Source organism: Alexandromys fortis, unplaced genomic scaffold (genome assembly GCF_014885135.2).
Source record: "Alexandromys fortis isolate MF-2015 unplaced genomic scaffold, M_Fortis_MF-2015_v1.1 scaffold_134, whole genome shotgun sequence".
In the NCBI taxonomy this organism is placed as follows: domain Eukaryota; kingdom Metazoa; phylum Chordata; class Mammalia; order Rodentia; family Cricetidae; genus Alexandromys; species Alexandromys fortis.
In genome coordinates, this window is record NW_026068007.1 from 55,515 (window position 1) to 80,721 (window position 25,207).

The 25,207-nt window shown below is 40.4% G+C and overlaps 1 protein-coding gene across 2 annotated transcripts in view; it reads left to right on the top strand.

Annotated features, from left to right (window-relative positions):
• Window positions 1-25,207, top strand: part of LOC126513311 (utrophin) — a 346,673-nt gene that overhangs the window by 51,125 nt on the left and 270,341 nt on the right. For both annotated transcript variants that reach the window (XM_050161608.1, XM_050161610.1), the window contains exons 21-28: window positions 2,289-2,480; window positions 3,462-3,634; window positions 7,229-7,379; window positions 8,521-8,696; window positions 11,833-11,968; window positions 13,731-13,880; window positions 17,734-17,809; window positions 23,154-23,359. In XM_050161608.1, coding sequence (XP_050017565.1) covers window positions 2,289-2,480; window positions 3,462-3,634; window positions 7,229-7,379; window positions 8,521-8,696; window positions 11,833-11,968; window positions 13,731-13,880; window positions 17,734-17,809; window positions 23,154-23,359 — 1,260 coding nt within the window. The remainder of the gene's footprint in view (window positions 1-2,288; window positions 2,481-3,461; window positions 3,635-7,228; window positions 7,380-8,520; window positions 8,697-11,832; window positions 11,969-13,730; window positions 13,881-17,733; window positions 17,810-23,153; window positions 23,360-25,207) is intronic.

The following is a 25,207-nucleotide window of genomic DNA, read 5'->3' on the forward strand; positions in this document are numbered from 1 at the left end:
CCCTCCCTCCCTCCCTCCCTCTCTCTCTCTCTCTCTCTCTCTCTCTCTCTCTTTCTCTCTCATAATAGGGCATTTTGATTTATCACACTGGGAGAAAGGTCTATTTGGGGAGTAGAAAACACATTTTGAACTGCTGAGCTACTACAAAAAGTAGAGGGACAGGAAACCCCTAAGCAGGGCAGTAGATGAGTGTCTTGATGAATGCGTATTCTTTTTGCTTGTTTGGTTTAATCTGGATCTTTAGAATGCTGTTATTGATCTGTCCTGTTTACTGTGAAGTCTCAGGTCACTGTGGCCTTGCAGAATAATAGCCTGTCATGTGACTCAGGAAGCAGACCATGATTCCTGGTCTTGCCATTTGTTAGGGAGGTACAGAGGTGTTTCAGCAGTTTCTAGTGGTAAGATCCAGAAACGGGGAAAAGTCCTGCAGAGAGAAACACCCTCCACCCCAATACAAGCACTTGTGGAGTTTCAGCTGCTGCTGGTCTCTGAGAAGCAGATCTTGTTAATGGCCAGAAAGCTGCAGCAGGAGGATGGCTGTAAGTTCTCAGTGTGCATATGCATTCATTGGATTGCTTTCTTTATCCTTAAAGGTGAGGAAAGGGATGCGTGAACCTAATTTTGTGACCTCATCCCTGCCAGGATGGGCTCTTTTAAATTAAGTCTAAAAATATGCATATGTATTTAGCATTGATAAGATATTTATCATCTTTTTATTTAGAAGATAGTAAAATTACGAGAATAAAATAATCATTATTAACAAATGTAGTTCTGTTCGGAATGATGAGAACGAGAACAGAGACTGATTGGTTCCTAGAAGGCAGGGCCTGCAGATCTTTAATGCTGCTGTGATGTGCAGCCTGGAGTTTTAACTTTACTTAGAGATCTTGAAAATAATTAATTATAATCCTTCAATGAAAAAGCGTGTGTTTGTAATTGTCACTATTGTCCTCAGATTTACAGAAGAATGCTCTAGTCGACAAATAAAGCATAGCTGTGAAAGCTTTGAGCTGGGCATGTGCCTCAGTCCGGGGAGTGTTTGCCTGTGTGAATGAAGGCCCAGGTTCCACCCTCAGCACCATGGACAGCGAGTGGGTGTGATGTTGGTGGTATTAGCACTCAGAGGCAGGAGGGTTAGAGTCAAGGTTATCTTTGGCTGTATAGGGAATGAAGACTAGCATGGTGTACCTGAGACCTGTCTCCAAAGAAAAACAATATGTCAGGGAAGACATCTGAATCCATCAGTAGCTACACTGGCCATTTGAAAGTTGTATATCAGATCTGAGTTTGAGGCCAGCCTGGTCCACAGAGTGAGCTCCAGGACAGCAAGGGCTACACAGAGAAACCCTGTTTCAAGAGACCAAAAGAAAGAAAAAAAAAAGATTTATTTATTAAACTATAGCTATCAAGGAGTAAAGAGGAGCAAGCAGCCCACTGTAGACAGCACTTTATTCTGAGTGGAGGATGCAGGATTTCTACAGTACGGCAAAGGAGGCCTGAGGCCAGCACTTTAGTGCACATTAGTCTACTACGTCAGGTATCTGTGCCCAGCATTGCTGTCTCAGAGTTACATTGATATCATTTCATTCAGAACCCCCCATGGCATTTCTTGTGTTGGTTAATTAATTAATTCATCAACCACTGAAACCCGGTCTCATGTATGTTGTCCTCACTGGCTTTGAACCAAAAGCTCCTCCCATCTCAGCACCACACGGAGGAAGACCATAGGTGTGTGCCACTGTGGCCGTTGAGTAAACATGTTTAGCTTCAGTTTTGAGCAGTGTGGCCTACAAAGTATTTAATCTAATTGTGATATTGTGGAAGGATGATGTAAAAAACGATCTTAAGACAACTTATTTGTGTTTTCCTCACAGCTCAGAGAAGCAGTTGTGCTTCCTGTTTGTTAGAGAAACCACGTAGATGCCAGGGATCATAGATAAAGATGTTAGTTTATCTATGGGGTATGGCAACAAACTGCAGATGGAAGGGGAAATAGAGTTTGTTGAGCTTGTATAGCAGCAACGGTTAAAATAGAAAAAAAAATGCATTTGATGCTATTGTTTACATTAGCATTTATTAATTTTATGATAGTGGTTTTGTTATATTTTTATGCACGTATACAATGTGTTTTGATCACATTTACCTTATCTATGGTTCTTGAAACTTTGGTTGGATTTCTAGCATGCTTCCATAAACAGTCCTGTAATTTTTTTCTCTCTAGTTTGCTGTTACTTTTCTTGGGAGGTTTTAAGATGCCTGCATTATTTCTTTTTTTTTTTTTTTAACAGACAATCTCTATCCAGCAGAAAAAAATGATTCCACTTTCTTCTGAAATTGCGTCATCAGCCCTCCCTGCGGATTATCTGGTTGAAATTAATAAAATTTTACTCACTTTGGATGACATTGAATTATCGCTCAATATTCCTGAGCTGAACACCACTGTGTGCGAAGACCTCTCTTTCCAAGAAGACTCTCTGAAGGTAAAAATCTAAGTGCTGAAAGGTAGTAGCCATGGTTAATAGATACAATGTAAGGATTCCCTCTGTCCTTTGGTCCTCCCTCCCCTTCTTCCCTCCCCTTTTTTCCCTTTCCCCTCCCCTTTTGGTTTATTAAAGGCAGGGCCTGCTTGCATAGCCCAGGCTAATTTGATGTTCACATCCCTCTCCCTTTGCCTGTTGGGAGCTGGGGTTCCAGGCACGAACCACCATGCTCAGATGCTATTGTACTTACTTAAGATGATCAAAATCCTTGATTGTTCCAAGTCAGTGATACTATGTGTAAATAGTGAAGCTTTACTGTGTTCACTGGAGGGATATAACAATTTTTTTTCAATTAAAAAAATGTGTGTTTAGATTTTTCTGTATGCACAGTTATTTGCAACAACAGAGACCTTATTTTAATCAGATAGAAACTTGATTGTCACTTGTGTCAAATGATGTCAGGTCATCCATATTGATTTAAGATTGGCTAGTTGCCCGGGTGTGGAATTGCATTATTGATTGCGAGTTCAAGTTTTCAGTCCTTTGAAAGTTTCTTTTCCATATAGTTGATTGCACTTCTGTATAAAATCATAGTAAAATCTCTGAAGGAACTGGCATATGTGATGGATTTGGTAACTCATTTTCTCATTTAAGCTACTGTGATTAGGCATTTAAAACTCTAATTCCAGATCTAAGCCTTTCCTTACCTTCATCGAATGTTCTTAAAGCCTTTCCTACATCCTGTCCACAAGCCAGTTAGAATGTCAGGGGGGGTGCTTCCCCATCCACCAGTGTGACGGTATTCCTCACATTTGGGCTAATATAGATTTTTACATAGAAAATTCCTCAGTTTGCACATGCAACAGTAATTAGCCTCACTATTATTTTAAATGAATATTTTATGTGTAAACCTTTATCTGTGATTCCGTTATTTTTTATTACTTTACTGATTTCTGTTTTTATATGATGGAATGTTGGCAGGATATCAAAGATCAGCTGGACAGACTTGGAGAGCAGATTGCCGTTGTTCACGAGAAGCAGCCGGATGTGATCCTCGAAGCGTCTGGTCCTGAAGCCATTCAGATCAGGGACATGCTCAGTCAGCTGAATGCGAAATGGGACAGAGTGAATAGAATGTACAGCGATCGGAAAGGGTAGGTGGGAGTCAAACGGATGTTTACGTAATGTGAGGGCCAGTTCCTGGGTCCCTGAAAGCGTCCATGTGTGTGCACGTCAGGATCGTGGAAACCAGTCTACATCTTTTCTAATATGACCTGCTTTATAAATAGATATGAGCTCCATCCTTAAAGAGAAATGTGACCACAGGCCACGACCATCTAGAACATAATATCTTGATAGTATGGGAGAGTACCTTTAGTTTCAGCATAAGGAAAGTCTCTCTCTTTAATTAAAAGGGATTTTATTAATGTTCCTTTCTTCTGGATGCCATGATTAACGTGAATGAGGAGCAGAGGCAGCTTCAGATAATTTGAATCCATATTCACCAGCTTCAGATAATTTGAATCCATATTCACCAGCTTCAGATAATTGGAATCCATATTCACCAGCTTCAGATAATTGGAATCCATATTCACCAGCTTCAGATAATTGGAATCCATATATCACACCAAGTTTTCTTTCTTTTTTTTTTTGCTCCATAAAGTCTTCTGCCTAATAGAATGTTTTGGAGCTTTTCTCTTAGTAGCCTTTGCACAGGGGCCTGTGAATAGGGGAAAAGAGTAATGGGCAAGATTTCTTTTTGGATTACCGTGAGATAGCCCAATGAAAAGCACTGTACAACAGGGAGGTTATCACATGTAACATGCGGGGGCCTTGCTTGTTTGTTGGGGTTTTTGTCCCACCCAGTACCCCACAACTGTTGACCCCCAAAGAAAATCACATATAGGTCTTCATAAATTATAAGCTGATTAGCCCATTAGCTCTAGCCTCTCACTGGGCTAACTCTCACATCTTGATCTATGTTATTTCTGATCTATGTTAGCCATGTGTCTCCGTACCTTTTTCAGTGGGGCAGATCACATCCTGCTGCTTTGGTGGTCTGGGCAGGAGTGGGAGCAGTCAGCTTCCTCCTTCCGAGAATTCTCCTGTTCTCATTGTATCATTTCTACTTCTTGTCTGGTTTCCCGCCTATACTTCCTGCCTGGCCAATCAGCATTTACTTAAAACATGATTGACAGAATACAAACAATTTTCCTGCACCAATCACAGAGTAATTCACTGGAAATATTCAGATGCAAAAGCAAGGGATCAAACTGTCAAAATATTCTAACTCTACAATTCATGTGCCTGTTCAGTCATTGAAGAAATAGAACTCATCTTTGTTGCTATGTAGATTTTAAAAACAGCCTCTTTGTGTAGTTAGGGAGCATCCTTATGTTCATCCTTATACATATTTTTTCTTAGATCTATGATAGTAGTTACTTTGCTTATTGCTGATACAAATACCTAATCAAAGCAACTTAGAGAAGGAAGGTTGTTCTGGTTTATGGATTCAGGGGATTCAGTTTGCATGATAGGCTGCAGGAGGAGGCCATCTGGTCACATCACATCAGCAATCAGGAAGTGAAGAGAGACAAGGAAGTGGGGTAGAATAAAACCTCCAAGCCTCCTAAGAGGTATGCACTTCCTCCGTGAGGCCCTGTCTTTTTACGGTTCTGCCCATCCCAAACTGTACCAACAGCTAGTGATCATGTATTCAAGCACGTGGGCCTATGGGGCCACGTTTCACATTTAAATCATAACACTTGGTTCTTTGTAAAGGGAGACTGCACTTTTGCTCTCCGGCTGCCTGGACCCATTTAGTCACATAGAAACTGTATTAATTACAACACTGTTTGGCCAATGGCGCAGGTGTATTTCTAGATAGCTCTTACATCTTAAATTAAGCCATTTCTATTAGTCTATGTATTGCCACGTGGTCATGGCATTGCCTCATTTTCTACATGTATTCTTTCCTTGGAGGCTGACTGGTGTTTATTTGACTCTGCCTACTCTCTCTCTGCATCTCTATTCAGATTTCCCACCTGGCTTTACTTGGCTAAGCTGTTGGCCAAAACAGCTTTATTTGTTAACCAATAAAAGCAACACATATTCAGAAGGACATACCACATTAGTTACTAGATAAAGACAGTTAAAAAATGAAAAGACATTGAAACTCTCTCTGTATTATAACATGAAGTTGACTACTGTGTCCTGCCAGTGGTATTTATGAACATGCCCTTCCTTTAGAACTCTGGCTAACTTTGACAAGACTATTTCACCAGTATTACAGTGATGGGTTACATTGCTGTCTTATATTCTCTTTGTGGTCAGTGGGATTTGAAGATTCTTCACAGCAGTGTGGCTCATCTTTTAATCCAAGGGATTGCTACTTATTGTTTCAGAATGTTTTGCTTCCTTAAAGATATTATGTATATTTTTTGTTTACTGTGGGACTACTTGCAGTCTTTTGTATGTCACTTAAACTCCAGTGTGCCCTTTGACATACAACAAATTTAGTTTTGTAAAATTATATCTGATAGTTTTTTCTTTTGTGATTGCATAAAATTAACCTTTAAAAAAATGTATCATTTCCTTACATTTTCTGTGTGTGGGTAAGCAATTGTATATGTTTTGAAAACAATCTTAGTTGCTTGATTTGAAATTTCCATTTAATGAGCCATCAGAATTAGATTTTGGAATGTATTATGTGTTACGGTCCAGCTCAGTATCTGTAAACTCCAACTTCAGTATCCTGAGTACTATCCATACACCTCTACTTTTCCAACAATCCTTGGGCAACTCTCTCTTCCCCCCCCTTCTCTGTGTGTGTGTTTGTGTGTGTGTGTGTGTTTTGAGACAAGGCTTCCCGTGCCCTGAGCTCGTTCTGTCGACAAGACTGGACTCGAATTTGCAGAGATCCACCTGCCTCTGCCTCCCAAGTGCTGAAATTAAAGGTGTACACCACCACCACCCAACGTCCTTGGACAACTTTTTGTCTATATTAAACACTGACTGGCTCTGTATTGGCTCATTTTTCTTAAACAAATGACCAATTTTTCCCTAAGAACTTTTTATTGCACTTATTGTTTGTTGGTAATAATGTCATAATTTATAATTATGTTATTTTTATATTAATTTAGCTCTGCTTCTTATGCTTTATTATGCCATCAATTTTAGTTAAATACCGTATTTTCATTTTTAAATTGTAAATTTTTTCATCTAACTTAGTAAAATTTCTGTTAAATGTTCTGGAATGATTATTCTTTCCTTTGGGTTTGTTCTAACTTTAAATGAAGCCTTCAATCAGTAGTAAAAGCACATACTTTTTAGGAGGATAGAATAATTAGTAATGTTTTTATGTGTCATAGTATTTAAATGGTAAGGGTACAAATTTGGGTAGATTAAATTGCCTACAATTAATCAAAAGTGGCTTTGTAAGTCAGAGAAGGCAAAAATCTTTTTAAAAAGCAGAGATAGTGTGCAGAGAGGAGGCAGAGAAATGGCGATGGAGTTTGCACACTGTTTTGCATTTGGCATGAGGCTCAAAAGGTAATTAGTAAACGCAACCTACCTTGAAATGTTTTGCAAAACCAGAAGCTGTGATTTCACTCAATTTAAACTTTAAATGAGATGGTATTGACTGGCACTATTATTATTGATTATTGTTATGATTATTAAAGAAAACATGTTTCCAGGTTGTTCTGCAAAGCTGAGAAGCTCCTCTGATTCTGTTTCTTGTGCCCCAGGTCTTTAGCCAGGACTGTGGAGGAATGGAGGCAGTTCCACCATGACATGGAGGACCTCACACAGTGGATATCTGAAGCTGAAGACCTCCTGGTAGATACCTGTGCTCCAGATGGTAGCCTGGACCTGGAGAAAGCCAGGACACATCAACTGGTGAGTGCTTCCTGTGTCAGGAGGGATGTATGGGAAGGCTGGATGCTTGTTTCGATGTGGTTGCTAAGATATGTTACAGAAGTTGGAAACAGATCTATTGTTTTTGTTTCACATGTGCATACATCACTGTAGTTTTTAATCACTGTCAGTTTTTGGTTCTACTCCTAGTTCCCAGTTTTGAAATTCCAAGAGCTTTGACCACCGTACAATTTAGAAAGCTCTATGCTTTCTGCCACTAAACACATAGGCATCCCATTTGTGTGTTCATACATGTCATTGATAATTGTTTATGAAAGTACGCCATCCTCGATGGACAGGGCAGCCTCTTGTGGGACTCAGCCTTGTGAATATATAGCACAACAACAAAGTCAACTCTTCCCGACACTAGGTCACTAAAGAGAGTAATGGGACAAACACACGTTCAGTCTTCCATTGCCAAAGGTGTTTCTTGCCTTACTACGTTTTCATAATGTATCTTCTGTGAACAGTTCATGGGGAGTCAAAGCAGTGCCCCTCGCCCCTGCTTGTCAACAGGGTATGCATTTTTCTTGAAAATTGGAGTGACAGATAAGTATTTAGACTTGACTTTAAAGTAGTCTTTTAATCTGTGTCTTTAAAGCTTTTGCAGCCTGAGGCAGCATCTAACATCTCAATAAAATGCACGTTGAGGATTGTTTATAGATGGCTGCACATAAAAGTTGTATTTGTGCACATATATTTGTGCACATGTATATGTAAGTGCATGTATGTGCACATGCATGTGAGTGCATGTGTGTGTGTTACAAGGTTCTACATACTTATGCGTAAGATGATAGGCAGTTCACTTAAATCAAATGTGATTGATGCTCCTGTTTGGACGTAAACAGGTGATATTTGTTTCTTGTTATTAAGGTGTCCTGTGTCAGTATATTTTGCCTGACGACATTCACGAGGATAGTTTCAATTTTCAGATAGCTTTCACTTCCACGTGTCCCTGGAAATGTAATTAACTTGTTCGAAATCATGTTGTCACAAACATAAAAAGCCCTCCCAGGGATTTGTTTCTGAAGCTCTTCAATTGATGCCGCACTATGGGGTGCATGTAAGGTATCTCGAAAATTTGATTAAGTGGAGGAAATTGATGGTGTGTAATCTGTCATAGGAACTAGAAGAGGGCATCAGCAGCCACCAGCCCAGCGTGGTGGCTGTAAACCAAACTGGGGAGGCCATTGTGCACAGCCTCCGCCCCTCAGATGCAAGTTTCCTGAAGGATAAACTGGCGGTTTTGAACCAGCGCTGGAGCAGCCTTGTAGCTGAGGTGAAGGATCGGCAGCTCAGGTGATAATTCAGTTCTGAGCAGTTGAGGAGAGGGGGGACATTTTTATATAAAATACATGCTATCTGATATAATACCATGATATAAGTACTGGTGACTTTTAAACATCTGCTGTCCGTGTTCTTTGTGGTTGTTTTTAGGTTGTCTAGAAAAGCTCACTCTTCTGTTCAGATGTCATATGTATAAAACTTTCTTTGGGACCTGGGGTGATGGCTCAGTCAATAAAATGCTGGCCATGCAAGCATGGAGCCTAGTTCAGATCTCTGGTACCCATGTGGCATGTTGGAATGCTTTTTCTGTTGAAAACAGGTTTCTTTGATGAGGGATGAGAATTACACTTACCTAGGGGAGTAAGTATAAATACTGAATGATGCTGGCTTAGCTAAGTGACAACTGTAAGTTAATGTCCAGGTCCATAACTCACCAGCTCTCGGTAGTTGGCCAGGTTTCCAGTACCATTTTGCTGAGCGGGCCTTAAGTCCAGTAAGAGAGCTGCTGGCTGCACAGCTGGATTATACCACTATTGCATGCACCCTTAGAGTTACCTGTGCCGTGCCGGCCACCACAGCACTTCCAGTCACTGTCTCCCCTCTACAAAGGAAAGCTATGACGTCAGGCAGTTTTACGAGGACTAAATGAGACAGTATTTGAAAAATATTTATGTCTTAAATTTTCATGGTGAACACTTAAAATATCCATTTCTTAGAATAGTTTCTCTTGAACTCATTCTCTTGGTGTGTTCTTTCTGTATATTTATTGCTAATGGTCAATTAATTTAATCAATTTCATCAACATTCTCTGAGCTTTATGTTTAACACTGGGGATTTAAGTATCACAAATAACTTAGACTGAGAAGATCAAATTTAAAGGGGAAAGACAGTGTGATTAAAGCCAACATCCGCATGAAGCTGCTGCCACAGAGACAGGAGGGATGGGCTGTGGAATTTGGCGTTGATGAAGAAGGATGCTGAAGCTGAATTTCGAGATATTTGTAACAGTTTCCCATAAATTCTTTCTAGGGTGAGCCTTTGTGGTAGTTAGCTTTCTGCTGCAGTAGCACTCAACTGAGTTGAGTTATCTTATGAGGAGAGAGGCTTGATTTGGGGTCACAGTTTTGCAGGTGTCAGTGTGTGAGTATTTAGTTCAATTGCTTTGGCCTCGTGTTGGGACATCATGGCAAGGGTGCCCACTAGAGCAGATGACTGCTTCATGACCAGGAAACAGAAGAGGTAAAAAGAAAATGAGGCTCCTATGACAGATTCTCCTTCAAGGTCACACCCTCCATGAACTGAAGACTTCCTACCAGCTCACCAGGTTTTGTTTAATTTCCACCATTGCCCGATAGCCTTAGGGGCCTTTGGGGGATGTCAGAGCTACACTGCACTAACCAGGAGACGTGGGAGGTGTGAGTACCACAGCCATGGCACTGGAGAGATGTGCAGAGGAAGAGGAAACGCTTCTGAATTTAGGTGCTCTGCTCATTCCTGCCGCTGCTGGGATAGGAACAGCAGCTGCAGAAATTCCCCCACGATTTTCAGATGGCTGTCTGTGGAGTCTGGTAGTCATTCCTCCCCAAAGTAACAAGATAACTTTGACACATAATTTTACTTAGTTTTTGGAAGTGCAGTGAACAATACATCCCTTTTCTTAGCTTCTGATATTTTCACTTAAGCAGTATTTGTTTTCATGAATTCATGGTAAACTTCACTCTTGTTCTGTAATCTATTTGTCTTGGGGCCACCTAGGATCTCCAAGAGGTCAGCGTCATTGAGCATAACCACACTGATCAGTTTGTTTTTGTATTGAGTGCCTGTAGGTCAATAGTCACACAGTTTTACAGTTTATGGTGCTATTCCTAAATAATCAATTCCTAGTTTGAAAACATGAAATTAGTCATGTTTTCAATTAACTAATTTCAACTAATTCATGAATTAGTTATGAAACACTGGAAATTTAATTTTTAATATTTCTGGGACAAAGTATTTTGGGTATCTCCAAAGTTGTTAGATGAAATATTTAAAACTTATTTTATTAAAGCTTCAATCATCATCATTAAGTGCTTCATTTTTTTTTGAAGCTTCATTCCTCCTTTTTAAAACTAAATTCATTTTTAAGGAATTTTTATTGTTTTAAAAGTATTTCAATAGTACTAAATATTATACTTTTCCAATATGACTATTAGATACTTATTAACTAAAATTCTGTTATATCTACTGTATCATCATTTTATGGTTTTTATGGTTAAAAATACAAAAGGTAGCATAGACATGAATTCCCGCTAGGGATGGCACACTGTCATTTATTAAGGTGCTGCATGCAGTTTGGAATCAGCATCCAACTGTAGTAGCTTTAAAAATAACGACGCCACTAAGCTCCTAACAGCCTTCAAACTCTTTTCTTTTTTATATCGACAGTCTTATTTGTCACATGGGTTCTGATCATCCTTGCGTCTTCTGACAGATGGCTGGTGTTCCTGGATGTTATTCTTACACCATTGAAAAGAACTAATTAGGGAGTCAGAGTTCTGTTTCCCTATTCTGCTCACTGCTTCCCTGGCGCCCTTTAAGACTCGGGCTGTATTTCCCCTTGATATTTCTCCTTTTCATAACTCACAGTTTGTATTTCTATTAATGAACCCACCAAGATATGTATGTGTATTTGTCTTACACTTGTAGAAGATTTCAGTGCTCAGTTCTTTTCCTCATTCATATTTTTGCTGTCATATATATGGAACGGAGTAATACTTGCTGCCGTCGGTCCATGGAGAACTCAGAGAAATTTATGACTTTTTCCTTATTATTTTATACAGGGACATTTTCACTTTTCCTTAAGTAATACTTTATTATACAATAATAGCTGGCTTAAAAAATTTCTTATTAGCTTGCCATTTAATTTTTTCAGATGACAAGATAAGATTTTCTTTTTCCAGTGTGTCTGAATTTAATTAAGGAAAAAAGATGCTTTAGTCTTATATATAGTCTTTTGCATGGTAGTCGGTATACATGGCAATTAATATTAATTTAAAACATTTAATGTAATTACTTTCTGTTTGTTTTATGGGGTCTGGATTTCCAAAACAAATGCATACTGTTCTGCTTAGTGATTTCTGTCAGCATTTTCCATGCCGTTTTCTCGTAGGCTAAAAGGAGAAAGTAAGCAAGTGGCTGGATACAGGAGAAGGCTGGATGAGCTTCTCTGCTGGCTGACAAGGGTGGAGAACTCTGTGCAGAAGAGCTTCTCCATGGACCCAGAGGAGAATCCACAGGAATTAACAGTAAGGAGCGTGTATCTGGATTTCCAGAGGCTTCTGATGCTTTTTTCCTCTTAGGAATACGATAGTTGTGGCTGAAGCGGAAAGGGAAATGAAGCTTTGTCCTTTATGGAAAGTGTGGTGAGAGATTTTTTTCGTTTTTTAACGAGCAGCCATCATTTCGTTCATGCAGAGATCAAGCAGAAGACAAGTCGCCATGACCTTACTATTAGGTTCAAAGAGTTAGTAACTTAGAATACAATACAGCTACAAAGTATAGTTTTAAACTTTTAGGTTTAGAAGGAAATTGCTGCTTGTTATTTATCGCAGTGAAATTTTACAGCAAAATTCTGTGTTGTGCAATTAACTCATCGCAGCTTGAAGTAGGCTTAGCGGAACCATCCAGCAATCAGATCTCCTTCGTTGATTTGTAGGCAATGGGAATTTATAGCAGTTGTACACCTGCACATGTGCACATGCATGCACACACACACACTGTATAAAAATATGTGATGATAGATAGATATCACAATACCAAATCTCTGTGAATACCCATGTCCACAAGCATTTGTAGTTTGTGTTCAAAATCGAGACGTTGACAGTAGCAGAATCTATGTTCCGGAGGAAATCATGGAACCGACAAGATGACTCATCAGATAAAACATTCACCTCGATAGTCTGATGACTTCATTCAATCCTTTACCCTTGTAATAAATCTGGATGTGATAGTCTGCCTCTGTAGTATGGCATTCCTACAGCCAGATGCTAGGTAGAGACAAGAGAATTATCCAGAAGCATAAGGGCCAACTAGCCTGGAGGACTCAGTATAAGAGAAACCCCACTTAAGTAAGGTGGGAGAAGAGAACTGACTTACAAAACTCATCCTCTGGTCTCCAGATGTATGCACATGTGCACGCGTGCGTGTGCACACGAATACACTTAATACTAACATACTCGCGTGTGCACATGCGCATGTGCACACAGACACACTTAAAATATCAGCATCAAAAGATCGTGTTTGAATGAGAAAATATGTACACACGCTTTATAAATCTATATTTAAAAGGTATTTACCTACTTTGCGAAGTTTGGCTCATAGAGAAGTATGGTCCAAGTTGCAAAAGAAAGTTAGAAATGATGGGAAATATGGGGCAAACGGTTATTAATTTTTTTCCCTTGATGTATGAGAATACCCAATATTTCTACTTTACCTACAGAGTCAATCATTTTCTTTAAATGTCCTGTTTGTAAAGTATTCGAAAGATTTACAGAGGATAGAACAACATGAAGGTGGAAAGGTGGCGATCGGAAATGAACCTTAACAATGTAATATATTATGATCCTGGGCAGCAAGGAAATGAAAACAAGAAGACATGTGTTGGGCCTGGAGGGATGGCCCAGCAGGTCAGAGCACTAACTGCTTTTGCAGACGACCTTAGTTCGGTTTCAGCACCACATCAGGCAGGCTGCTTGCAATTGCCTGTAGCACTAGCTTCAAGGAATCTGATGCCTTCTTTTAGTCTCTGCATTCCATGTTCATATCTGCTTTCCAGCAATACATCTAATTAGAAATAATAGTAAAAGTATGTGTTTGTACACACATATACACGAACTGGCATGAGTCTCTGGTGGTGAGAGTATGTTAACATTTTCAGCAAGCTTGCTTTTTATATAAGAATCCCGAACCCAGAATTTATAGGAATAGTTTCTTAAGAACGTTCTTAGTATACTTCTGTAACCTTCCCTTAGGACCTTCTAACCACCTTTCTTCTGACGATACTTTCAGGACTTGGCCCAAGAGATGGACGTTCAAGCTGAAAACCTCAAATGGCTGAACAGAGCAGAACTGGAAGTGCTCTCAGATAAAAATCTGAGTTTGCGCGAAAGAGACGAGCTTTCAGAAGGTTTGAGGAACGTGAACATGACGTGGAACAAGGTGTGCATGTGGGAATTCTGTAACATTCCTCGTGTCTATTGACTTTTAGAATGATGCTTGCTTGTGTGTGTGGGTGTCTGTGTGTGTGTGCATGCATCAGAGTGAGGGAGGGAGAGAAAGAGAGAGAGAGAGAGAGAATGAGATGGGAATAACTTTTTTATGGTTTTTTGAGACAGGGTTTCTTTGTAGCTTTAGAGCCTTAGAACTAGCTCCTGTAGACCAGGCTGGCCTCAGACTCACAGAGATCTGCCTGCCTCTGCCACCTAAGTCCTGGGATTAAAGGCGTGTGCCACCACCACCCGGCTACCCCAATATTCAATAAAATCAATATCAGTAAAAGTTGAGGGGCCAACTTTTGGGAGTCAATTCTTCTCTTTCACTGTAGGTTCCGGGGATCAAACTCAAGTTGTTAAACTCAGGTTGTCAGCCTTGGTGGCAAGCACCTTTCCCAGCTGAGCCATCTTGCTGGCCCATATTTATTGATTTTATGAGTAAAAAATCATTCTCTTGTTGCGGCTCTCTGTGTGCAGATACAGGCCCCGTATCCTTGGGCTTATTCAGCTCTTTATATAATTCCTTATTTCTTCACTCATCATCACATGTATTCTTAAAGAATGCTTTATATTGTATACTGGATTCTTTGTGTACAATAATATCCTAGGGGATCTGTATATTATGTAGCACACCAAGTTATGAATGTCTTTTGGAACTTGGCAATAAAATGCCAGTAATTGCACTCTGAAAACAAAAACCCAAAAATAGCTTCTTGATGTCGAACATGACTTTCCCACGTCTGTTTATTTTTGGTGATATTATTCCTTCAGTATGTATTTATTATTAGGACCCCGTGGAATTTAGTGACATCTGACAAAATGGGAGCTGTTACCTTTTGTGATTACTTTGTTTTGCAGTGGAAATGATGAAATCCTAGGGTTCTTTTTATTTTGACTAGGTACCCACTGCGTGCATGAATGTGGCCTATGTGAGCCATCGAGTGGATGCGTCCTGCCCTTGGCTCTCAGTCGCTTTACTCTCTTTTCAATCCTATCAAACTGGAAGTCATGGCAAATGTGTTGGCCTACATCTTTAGTTCTGACATTTGGGTGGCTAAGGCAGGAGGAGGATATAGTCAAAGCCAGCCTTGGTTGCATAGTAAGATCCTATCTCAAAAAGAAGAGAATCAGAAGAAAGAAGAGGAGGAACTAGAAGAAGGAAGTAGAATTATCCTATATCTATCTATCTATCTATCTATCTATCTATCTATCTATCTATCTATGCCTTATAGGCCCAGTCGCTGTGATTATGAGTTATTGCCCAGGAGGAGGTCGCTTTATTATCTGCATCTCTGGCCTGGACCTTTCTGTGTACTCTACACTTGTATGTTCAGTGGCCTGTTCTATGTCTTTGCTTGGGTTATCTAATAGGTGTTGCAAAACTTAAATTGAACTCCCGGTTTCTACTTTACTCATGGACCCTAGGACATAACTCATCCCTCAGTTAATGATATGCCATTATTTTTGCTGAAATCGGAAATGCTGAGTCATTATTACAGCACATAAATTATATATGTAAATTATATATGTAAACTATATCTCAGTAAACTCAGTAAAGAGACAACTCTTTCCTTTCTTGCTCTCTCTCTCTCTCTTTCTCTCTCTGAAGCCACTGTCATCGGCTTCTTCCATGTACTTGATGGATGGATGGATGGTTTGAAGGATAGGTAGATGGCTACATGTGATAAGGCCAATGAGGAGAAAATTTTGATCTCTAGATGTTGATTGGCCATGAGTGTCTCTGCACAATTGTTTCCGCTTTCCTTATACTGGGAAAAAAAATAGCATTTTTTTTTGTATTGATACTGACTTGTTGTAAGCAATCATCACCTCTGGGAAAGCTCTCCTCCGGGTCTTTTCTGCTACCCTTCCTCAGCATCATTTCAGCAAAGTAGCCCAAGCTTTGTTAAGATATGTGATGCCAACCCAGTAACTCCCCAGAACGATGTCCGCTAACGATTTTCCGTCTTCCTGGGAGGAAAGCTGATGTCTTACTGTGATTTATAAGGCTACTCGTAGGCTGCCTTGCTGTTACCTCTGACTTTATCAGATGCTCTCTTTCTTGCCCTCGTCGCCAGACAGATTGGCTCCTGTGTCACTTGCTGAATCCATCTGTATGTATTCAACCAGGACATTCATTTTTATTGAATGCAGAGTATGTTGGTTGGTATTGGAGAGAAAAGGATATGGCGGTCAGTTTGAGAACACGGTGCTAGACAACACTGAAGCTTCCATTACTGCAGGAATTGAATTAATATAGATTTTAATATTGCCCACTTTGTAGAATTATGGCATGCAAGACAAAGCAATGCTTACTGTGTGGGGAATCTAAAACATGTTAGGAACCCCTATTCTGAAATATTTAATTTATTTGATTCTGTTATATACCTAGTGGGTCTCTGCTACATCCCTAGTTCATGTAAGGAGCCATTTTAAGAGTGAGGAGCATAGCAAAAATGATATTGCTTATCACCTAGTGGGTTTGTCATGGATAAGACAAAGAAACCAAAAATTAAAGCTTGGAAGCTATAATTTATAAGGAATTTATAAGGACACTTAGCACACTTCAGGGTAGCCAAGGAAGGCTTGTGTGGAGATCAGATCTTCTCTAGGCTAACTTATAAAAGATGAGTAAGCACTGCTCAGGTGAGGGGTCAAGGAATGGACTTTGTAGGGGGGGAAACACAGAAAGTGGGAGGGTCTAGAATAGGCACTATGAAGTGCATATGTGTCCTCGAAGGATATACAGTAGACACCTGAGTGATAACTCTAGAGACCAGATCCTGTACATTGACTGTGTCTGGTACTCAATGGAATTTGAGCTCTGTCTTGAGAATTCTCCACTTTGAGGGAAAGGGACATCTCTTGTTGTTTTTGAAAGATTCCATAGCTATCCTGCAGGGAAGGATGGAGCCATCCTAAGAATAGATACAGAAAGATCAGGTAGGGTCTCGAGAACTGCTTACGAAGGCCATTTCAGGCAAGATAGAGACTGTGAACTGAAATTTGGATGTGTTTGCTCATTCATTTGACAGAGAACTGAATGGAAGTGATATATTATTGGGGGAAGGGTCCTTAGCCTCTGAAAATTCTGTAGGGAATGGAGAGTGAGATGGCATTTGATGGATGAACAGAAAAGTGAGCTTGTGAAGGAAACTTAGAGACATAGGGAGAAAGTTAGACTTATAGATGTGTAGCTAGAACTTACTCTCCCATCTGCCAGTTCCCGAATAACCACTCTGCGGCTTCATATTAATTCCAAACTGTTTGGCCAATGACCCAGTCTTATTACTAACTAGCTTTTACCTCTTAAATTAGCCCATTTCTATTAATCTATGTATTGCCACAATGGTGGTCATGTTGTTACCTCACATCTTGCTTCTTTGATGTCTCTTGGATGCTGCCTTCTTTCTTCCTGTCTCTGTTTAAATTTCCCACCCTAGGTATGTACTGCCCTGTGATAAATCAAAATGGCTTCTTTATTAACCAATGGTAATAAAAAGTATTCCCAGCATACAGAGGGGGCATCCTACATCACAGATGTTTACAGGAATTTAGTTGCAAGGAAAGTAGACAGCTTCAGTGGTGCAAATGGGTCACAGCTGAGCATTGGTTGGCATTCTTGAACTTAATGTCCGGGAAGGTAAGGGCTCCAATAAGATTACAGTGCATAGCGAAGGTGGAGATGCAAGCTTAGGTATTAACCAAGAGAAAGCTGACTGAGCTATCATTTAGAAGAGTGGCTGTCTTTCGAACATACAATCATCTTTACTTTCTCTGTGCTTGCCTTGATGCTACAGATATGCAGAGAAGTGCCTAGCATACTGAAGACACGCACCCACGATCCCTGCTCTGCCTCACAGACAAAGATTACTGGTAAGATATCACTTATTCTTTAGGGATTATTTTTATCAGCATGGATTTACAGGATGAGATTACTGTTAGAATAATGCTGGGGGGAAAAGTTAAGCAATTTCTGTTTATAATCCTGAATTCATAATGTTTGGATGCTCAGTGTGGGAAATCATCAGTTTGGTTGAAGAGATTTTTTATTCCCTGAGACGAGAAATAGCAGGATGGTCATGGGTCCTGCTCAGTGAAGGAGAGAGGCTAGGTGGAAAATGTTACGTGAATTTAATGGAAAGATGCAGCAGTCTTCAGATATAACCTGCCACAATGACATACGTGTAGTGTGTTTAATTTGTCCCTCATCATGGGGTGGGGTTTTGAAAGCTCCAACTCCCAGGAAATCATGCACTAGCAAACATTATTCCCTTAGATATGGAGAACATTGTGTGTTTTCTCATAATTTCTGCTTCTTTCCTTCTATCTCTGTCCCAAGTAGATCATGTAGCCACTGTCTCTGCTGCCTTGTAGACTCTCCGAACCGCCTCTGTTGAAATATGAGCGGCGGGGCTGTGTCCCCAACACCCCGGCTGCTTGGCTAGCTCATGCCCGAAATAACAACACACAAACTGTATTCATTTAAGAACTGCTTGGCCCCTGAACTCTAGCCCTTACAGGCTAATTCTCGCACCTGGACTAGCCCATTTCTAATAATATGTGTAAGCACCCCAAGGTGCGCTTACCGGGAAGAGTCTAGCCTCCGTCCATCATGGTGTCTCTGCTCCAGAGAGCAGCTGTTGGGTCTCTCCGGGAGCAGAGCAGAGTCTGACCTCACTTCCTCTTCCGCCCAGCATCCTATCCTGTTCACTCCGCCCACCTATCTTATAACCTATCAGAACCAGCAGTTTCTTTATTGCTCAGCCAATGAAATCAACAGATTGATATATGACACTCCCACATCACGCCTCGCTCTCCTTGCCGTCTGTGAGTCTCGGGACAGAATTCAGATGTGGTTAACCCTGGCCACCCAGTTCTCTTTGCCAGTTGCTCCTGGAGATTTTCTTACCTTTGTTCCTTGCTCCACACATCTCTCTCCCACCAACTCCACGACCCACCTGCTGCCTCCTACCTGTGGTCATCTTTCCATCTCTTCCTCTTCCACCTCCTCTTTCTCCTTTTCTCTTTTGTTTTCTGAGAATCCAAAGCATATGTGCTCCCTTCTTGATGTCGAGACTTGTGTAGGACTCAGGGTGGATTCTGTATTACTGACTTTTCCCAGCCCCTTGCATTAGAAATCCCCGTGGCCCAATTGATTTTCTTGATTCATATCTAAAACACTTGAACTGACATTTTGCTGATTCAAAAAAAAATATGCAGCTTTAATTCCAGGAACACAAAGAAAAAATTTGCTGCATGGTATGCAGCTGTAAAGCTTTATCTTTTTAAAAACGCATCATTATGACAGACGAGCAGGGACGCTGTATATATGCTTAGCTGTATAAAAGACCGGCAGTAAAACCTCTTTACAGCAGGCTTGTTTTCCTTAGGACAGTCATCCTCGGAACAGATATGTGATCTGAAACCAATCTCAATGTGACTTTCCTTCTACACAATACTTTTTGCTTTTTAAAAATTCTATAGCTTTCAAATGATGTGTCTGTGTGTGTGTGTTTCTGTGTTCTGTGTGTGGGGGTACAGGTGCCTGAAGAGGCCAGAAGGGGCTGGATTCTCTGGAGCTGGAACTACTGGCCATTGTGAGCTTTCCCTGGTAGATGCTGAAACTGAGCTTGGCTCTTCTGCAAGAGCAATATGCGCTCTTAACTGCTGAGCCATCTCTCCAGCCCCTACTCAATGTTTTAGCTTAGTGTTTTTTTTTCCTAAAATCATACTACAAGTAAAATGAACTGTTTTTAAAATAAATAATTCAAGAACTTCCAGTTCATTGACAGTGTTGTGCAAGCTCCTCCTCTATACAGCTCCAAAATATTTTCTTTATTCTGAAGTTAGAGTTCTTGGCCCCTGAGCAGCTTCTCAACCCCTCCCCATCACTCTCAGCCTCTGGTATCCATCAGTGTGCACGCCATTGCCATGGATTGGTCTACCTTGAATATCTCATGTAAATGGAATGACATTAGGTTTCTTTTATTTAGGATAAGAAATTTCAAAATTGTTGGTTATCAATATGCTTAAAAATAGCAATAATAAATCTGTGATGCTTCAACAAAACATAGTTTTAAAATATCAACGTGTTTGGAAGTAAGATAAAAATTAAGAAATCGACATTGCTTACCTTTTATAATCTCCTAAGCATCTGGTTCTGCAGATGACAGCTAGGTTCTCATTTATGTTTCCGGGTTTGGTCTGTAGTGATGATGTAAACCCTAACCACGGCGATGCGCCATTGTGTGCCTGGCAGAGCAATTACAGCAAATGAGTGTGGCGGCAGTGGCAGCAGTGGTGGTGGTAGTGGTGGTTTTGGTGATGGTGGTATCCAGCAGTCAGATATCTTGTAAAAGGCATAAAAAGGCCAGATCTTTTCAACTGTCCATTTCTAGCCTGTGACCTGCCTACTTTGTTGGTCTGTGACTGCAAAGTATTTTGGTTTAATTTGTACTTTCTCAGTTTTCATGTTGAACTGCTTTTCTTGTTACTCTGTAGTGGGTTATCTGCTGCCTTGTCCAGGGTTTTAAAGCATGAAAGCGTTTTGTTTACTAATTAATTTCGTGTGCATAGCAAATGCCTTCTCTCGTAGTCTTTGAGAGATTTTTTTTAATTTAAATTTAAATTTTATGTGCATTGGTGTTTTTCCTGCATGTATGTCTGTGTAAGGATGCCAGATCTCCTGGAACTGGAGTTACAGACAGCTGTGAACTGCCTTGTGGGTGCTGGGAACTGGACCTGAGTTCTCTGGAAGAGCAATCAGTGCTCTTAACCACTGAACCATCTCTCCAGTTCCCAGAGATTTTTAAAATACCTCTTTGTAGTGCTTGTCTCAGAATTTTAGATCTTTAATATTATATTAATAGTTTTAGTAGCTTTGCCTGTCCTGTATGTGTGTGTGTGTGTGTGTGTGTGTGTGTGTGTGTGTGTGTGCATGTGCGTGTGCACGTGCATGCACGCACTCTGGAATCAAATATATTCTTTTGCATCTTAATTCCTTGATTTCAGTGCAACTAATTTTCCTTTATGCACATGAAGTTAAATTCTGTCGCATCCTTTCCCCATGCTAACTATCAGGTAGCACTGTTTGCTGAACAATAAGTTCTTCAACATCTGTCTGGAATGTTGTCACTTCCAAGGTCAGGTCTCTTTGCCCCCACTGTGCCCTGTGGCTCTTCAATCCTGTTCATCCATTGAATTTCTGAGTTTATTATATAGGGAGGTGGTTACCATTGGTCAAAAGAAAGTACAACTAAATCGCTGGCAGGTCATGTTTCCTTGCACAAATGTTTCTTTTAAGACTTAGTGTATGTGTGTGTGTGTGTGTGTGTGTGTGTATGTGTGTGTGTGTCTTTCTTATGGCACAACTAGACATTTGCATCTATCATTTTGCCAAGCTGCGTACGTACCAGTTAGGGTTTTATTAGAATTGTACTGAATTTGAAGTAGGTTCAGGGTAGATGTAGGTATTATTTTAACTACATCTCATATTGACACTAGAGCAATGTAACTGTTAACTTCTCTTCATTAAGAAACAAAGCAAGCGATTGGAGAGATGGCTTAGTGGTTAAGAACACTGACTGTTTTTCCCAGAGGATCTGGGTTCAGTTCCCAGCACCCACATGGCAGCTGACAACTGTCTGTAACCCACTCCCTGGGGTATCTGACGGTCTCTTCTGGCTTCTGTGTGCATCAGGCACACACATGATGCATAGACATGTATCCAGGTAAAACATCCATACACACGTCAAAACATTCATACACATAAACAAAAAACAAAACTCCCAAAACAAAGAGTAAGAGTCATTTATCAAATCTTTGGAGGAGACAAGCAGTTCATACTTGACTTTTGGGAGGCTGTGTGAGATCATGCTGCAGGTAACAGTGCTTCCTATGAAATGTGAGAGCTACTCCTAGAAGCCACCCTGGCACCTCCGCACACACAGACAACAATAGTAAATAAAATAAAATAAAAAAGTCCTAAGAGGATTGCCCTCCCCACCATGACCTTGTTTTCATATGGTGGCTAAGATTTAAGTGTTTACAAAGCAGGAGTTAGGGAGGTGGGGCAGGAGAGAGGACATACAGACCTCGGCATTAAAATCGAACTAACCAAAAGCCAGGCAATTGCATTGTTTTCATGCGGAGACAAGTGGTTATTTTTTCATCTGAATGGATAAGGAGACAGATTTAAAAAACAAACAAGCCTACAGTTACTTAGTATACCACATTTGGTTCAGAAGCATAAAAATACCTTTATTACTAATTAAAATAATGGATGCAGGTGTGCATTTGTGTGCACCAAGATGGAGCCCTGTTGATGTAGATGCAGGATATTCAGCCAGTTGCTGGATATGTAAATTCTGTTTGGCCAGGAGATGACGTGTTGTCTGATCCAGTAATTCTACTTTAGGAAATCTCTGCTAAGTTAGAGGATGACAATGTAGAAACACTATACACAAAACGACTTTTTTTTTTTTTAGGCCCTTTGTCAAAGTACAGATTTCAGGAATGTCTATAGGTTCAGCTGAATGGAAGCATGTTGTAAAAGTCAGTGAACACATGCATGGATTCTCATATAGGTATTCATGTAATGGTTTCTTAAGAATGAGATAATGCAGCCCAGGTGTGATACTGTAGGCCTTTAATTCCAGAAGGCAGGGTAAGGTGGATCTCTGAGTTTGAGGCCAACCTGGTCTACATAACGAGTTCCATGCTAGCTAGAGCTACACTTTGAGACCCTGTATCAGAGAGAGAGAGAGAGAGGGAGAGAGAGAGAGAATACGAAATATGCACATGTGATAACATAAATGAAAAAAAAACCAAAAAGATCAAGAATAAATTGGCTTTATAATTGAATAAGATCTCTTGACCCAGTGAAATCATGCTTCTAATTTTGTCATGCTTTGTGTGTTTATTTGCTGGTTTGGTTTTGGGTTAGTATTGATCATATGTGCATTATTGGCGGCCTGGAACTTTGTGAGGCTCTATGTTGTATTGGATATATGGCGGTCAAATAAATACACGTGGTTATTTCAAGCCATGCCATTTCAACAAGAGCTTAGAGAAACAAAATTTGACTTAAACACACACACACACACACACACACACACACACACACACACACACACACACACGTGTGCATGCCAGTGCTTACATATCACAGTCATCACATCCTGTTGACTATTTCTGTTTCGTTACATCCTTATTTCAGCTCACCCCAATGTCCAAAAGGTGGTGCTAGTATCATCTGCTTCGGATATGCCTCTGCGAGCCCCAGAGATCTCAGTTCCCGCTGATCTGGATAAAACCATCACAGAGCTGGCCGACTGGCTGGTATTGATCGACCAAATGCTGAAGTCCAACATTGTCACTGTGGGAGACGTGGCAGAGATCAATAAGACAGTTTCCCGGATGAAAGTAGGTGCAGAATGGAAAGGCTTGCCAAGGCAATCCCCCTCACCTTGGATCTCATTTGTTTATCCTAAATTCTGAGGAAAGGAGATTTAAAATATTCCTTCTCTGCCAGGCAGGGCCAAAGAAAAAAGTTTTCTTCTCTTAGCTCATGTTGGGCAAACAGAACTGAGGACTTTGGTGTAAAACTCCAATACTGTTGCCATACAGCTGGGCATAGCTTGTCTGTAAACTGCTCTTCCATTTAATGCCCAGTATAGTATAGGATAATTTCTAAAAGTATGTTTTTCTTTCTGATCTTATAATAAGTTCACTTACTTCTGACCTTTGAATGTCTTCTGACTATATATATAAGAAAAAATATATATATCTTCTTAGAAATGAATGTCTTCTAATTATATATATTTTCATTAAGAGAAAAAATACACAGCACATATATATGTGCATTTTTTTCTCTTAATGAACATTGTCCACCAAGCAGCAACTTGGAAAATTATTTTTCCATATCTAGTATATTATCTCTATAGAGCAACACTGAAAGAAATATTCTAAATAGAAATACACAATAAAATAATAGCTATTCCTAACGTCTACTAAGTGCTTAACGTGGGATGAACATTTTCTTATTTTCGCATGTATTATCTCATAACAATTTGGTGACAACGGCGCTGATTTATTCCCATGTTTCCAAGAGCTCCACGTGTGTAAGACTGTGGTTCTCGACATGTGGGTTGCGACCCCTCTATATTTCACAGTGGTTGCATATCAGATATCTTGCGTATCATTTATTTACATCAAGATTCATCATAGTAGCTAAATGGCAATTATGAAGAAACAGCAGTAATAATTTTATGGTTGGGTTGTAACCGCAGCATGAGGAACTGTATTAAAGAGTTTGCAGCATCAGAAAGTTGCTAACCTTTGCTATAAGAGGTCAAGGAGGTAAGCACATCAAACAGACATGTTTCTCTGGCAAAGAAGTTTCTAGTAAGTGTCACAAGGGTTGTCAGCCACCTGTTAGAGGAGACGGGCTGAGGAGTGGGTGGGATGCTTCAATAGCCATGCGTTGGAGGTGGGCTTTTTATTTATTTATTTATTATGTATACAATATTCTGTTTGTGTGTATGCCCGCAGGCCAGAAGAGGGCACCAGACCCCATTACAGATGGTTGTGAGCCACCATGTGGTTGCTGGGAATTGAACTCAGGACCTTTGGAAGAGCAGGCAGTGCTCTTAACCTCTGAGCCATCTCTCCAGCCCCTGGAGGTGGGCTTTTGAAATATAATGTGAATGCCGTTGTGCATTGCAGACGGACAGCTTGAGTTTGATAGGGAACTTTATCAATGTTTTATGCAAGAGTATTTTTTTTCTTTTCTTTTTTCTTGGAAGTGATGCTTTGGAAAAGCAACTTAATTCTTTGAGGAGGGGCTCACGAAGCTGCGTAAAGCCCTGCGGACTCTAAGAGTCTATAAGCAGCTGGCAAGCATCACTCCCCATTTCTTTTTGTTTTCTGAATTGTGGCTGGGAGCCGCTGATAACAATGCTTTGCTTTAGTAGAAGGTGAGGATGGATGGCAGGCAAGAGATGCTTAAATCACAGAAAAGAGCCCTTTGTGAGGGGCTGAGATGCTGCTGCTTCCAGACAGAGGAAGTGGAAAGGAGGAAAGTGGAGCACAAATGAGCATTTGAGTAACTTAGTTTTGAATTTGTTGTGCCAAGGGAAGGAAGTCGGCAGCCTTTGTAGAATCAAGCCCTGGGATCTAGAAGTGAAGCTTGAGTCATTACTTTGGGAGTGCTTGTCCCTGGAGGAGCGAGTGAGAGCTACAGAATTAGTGAGCTCATAGCAAGATGGCTGG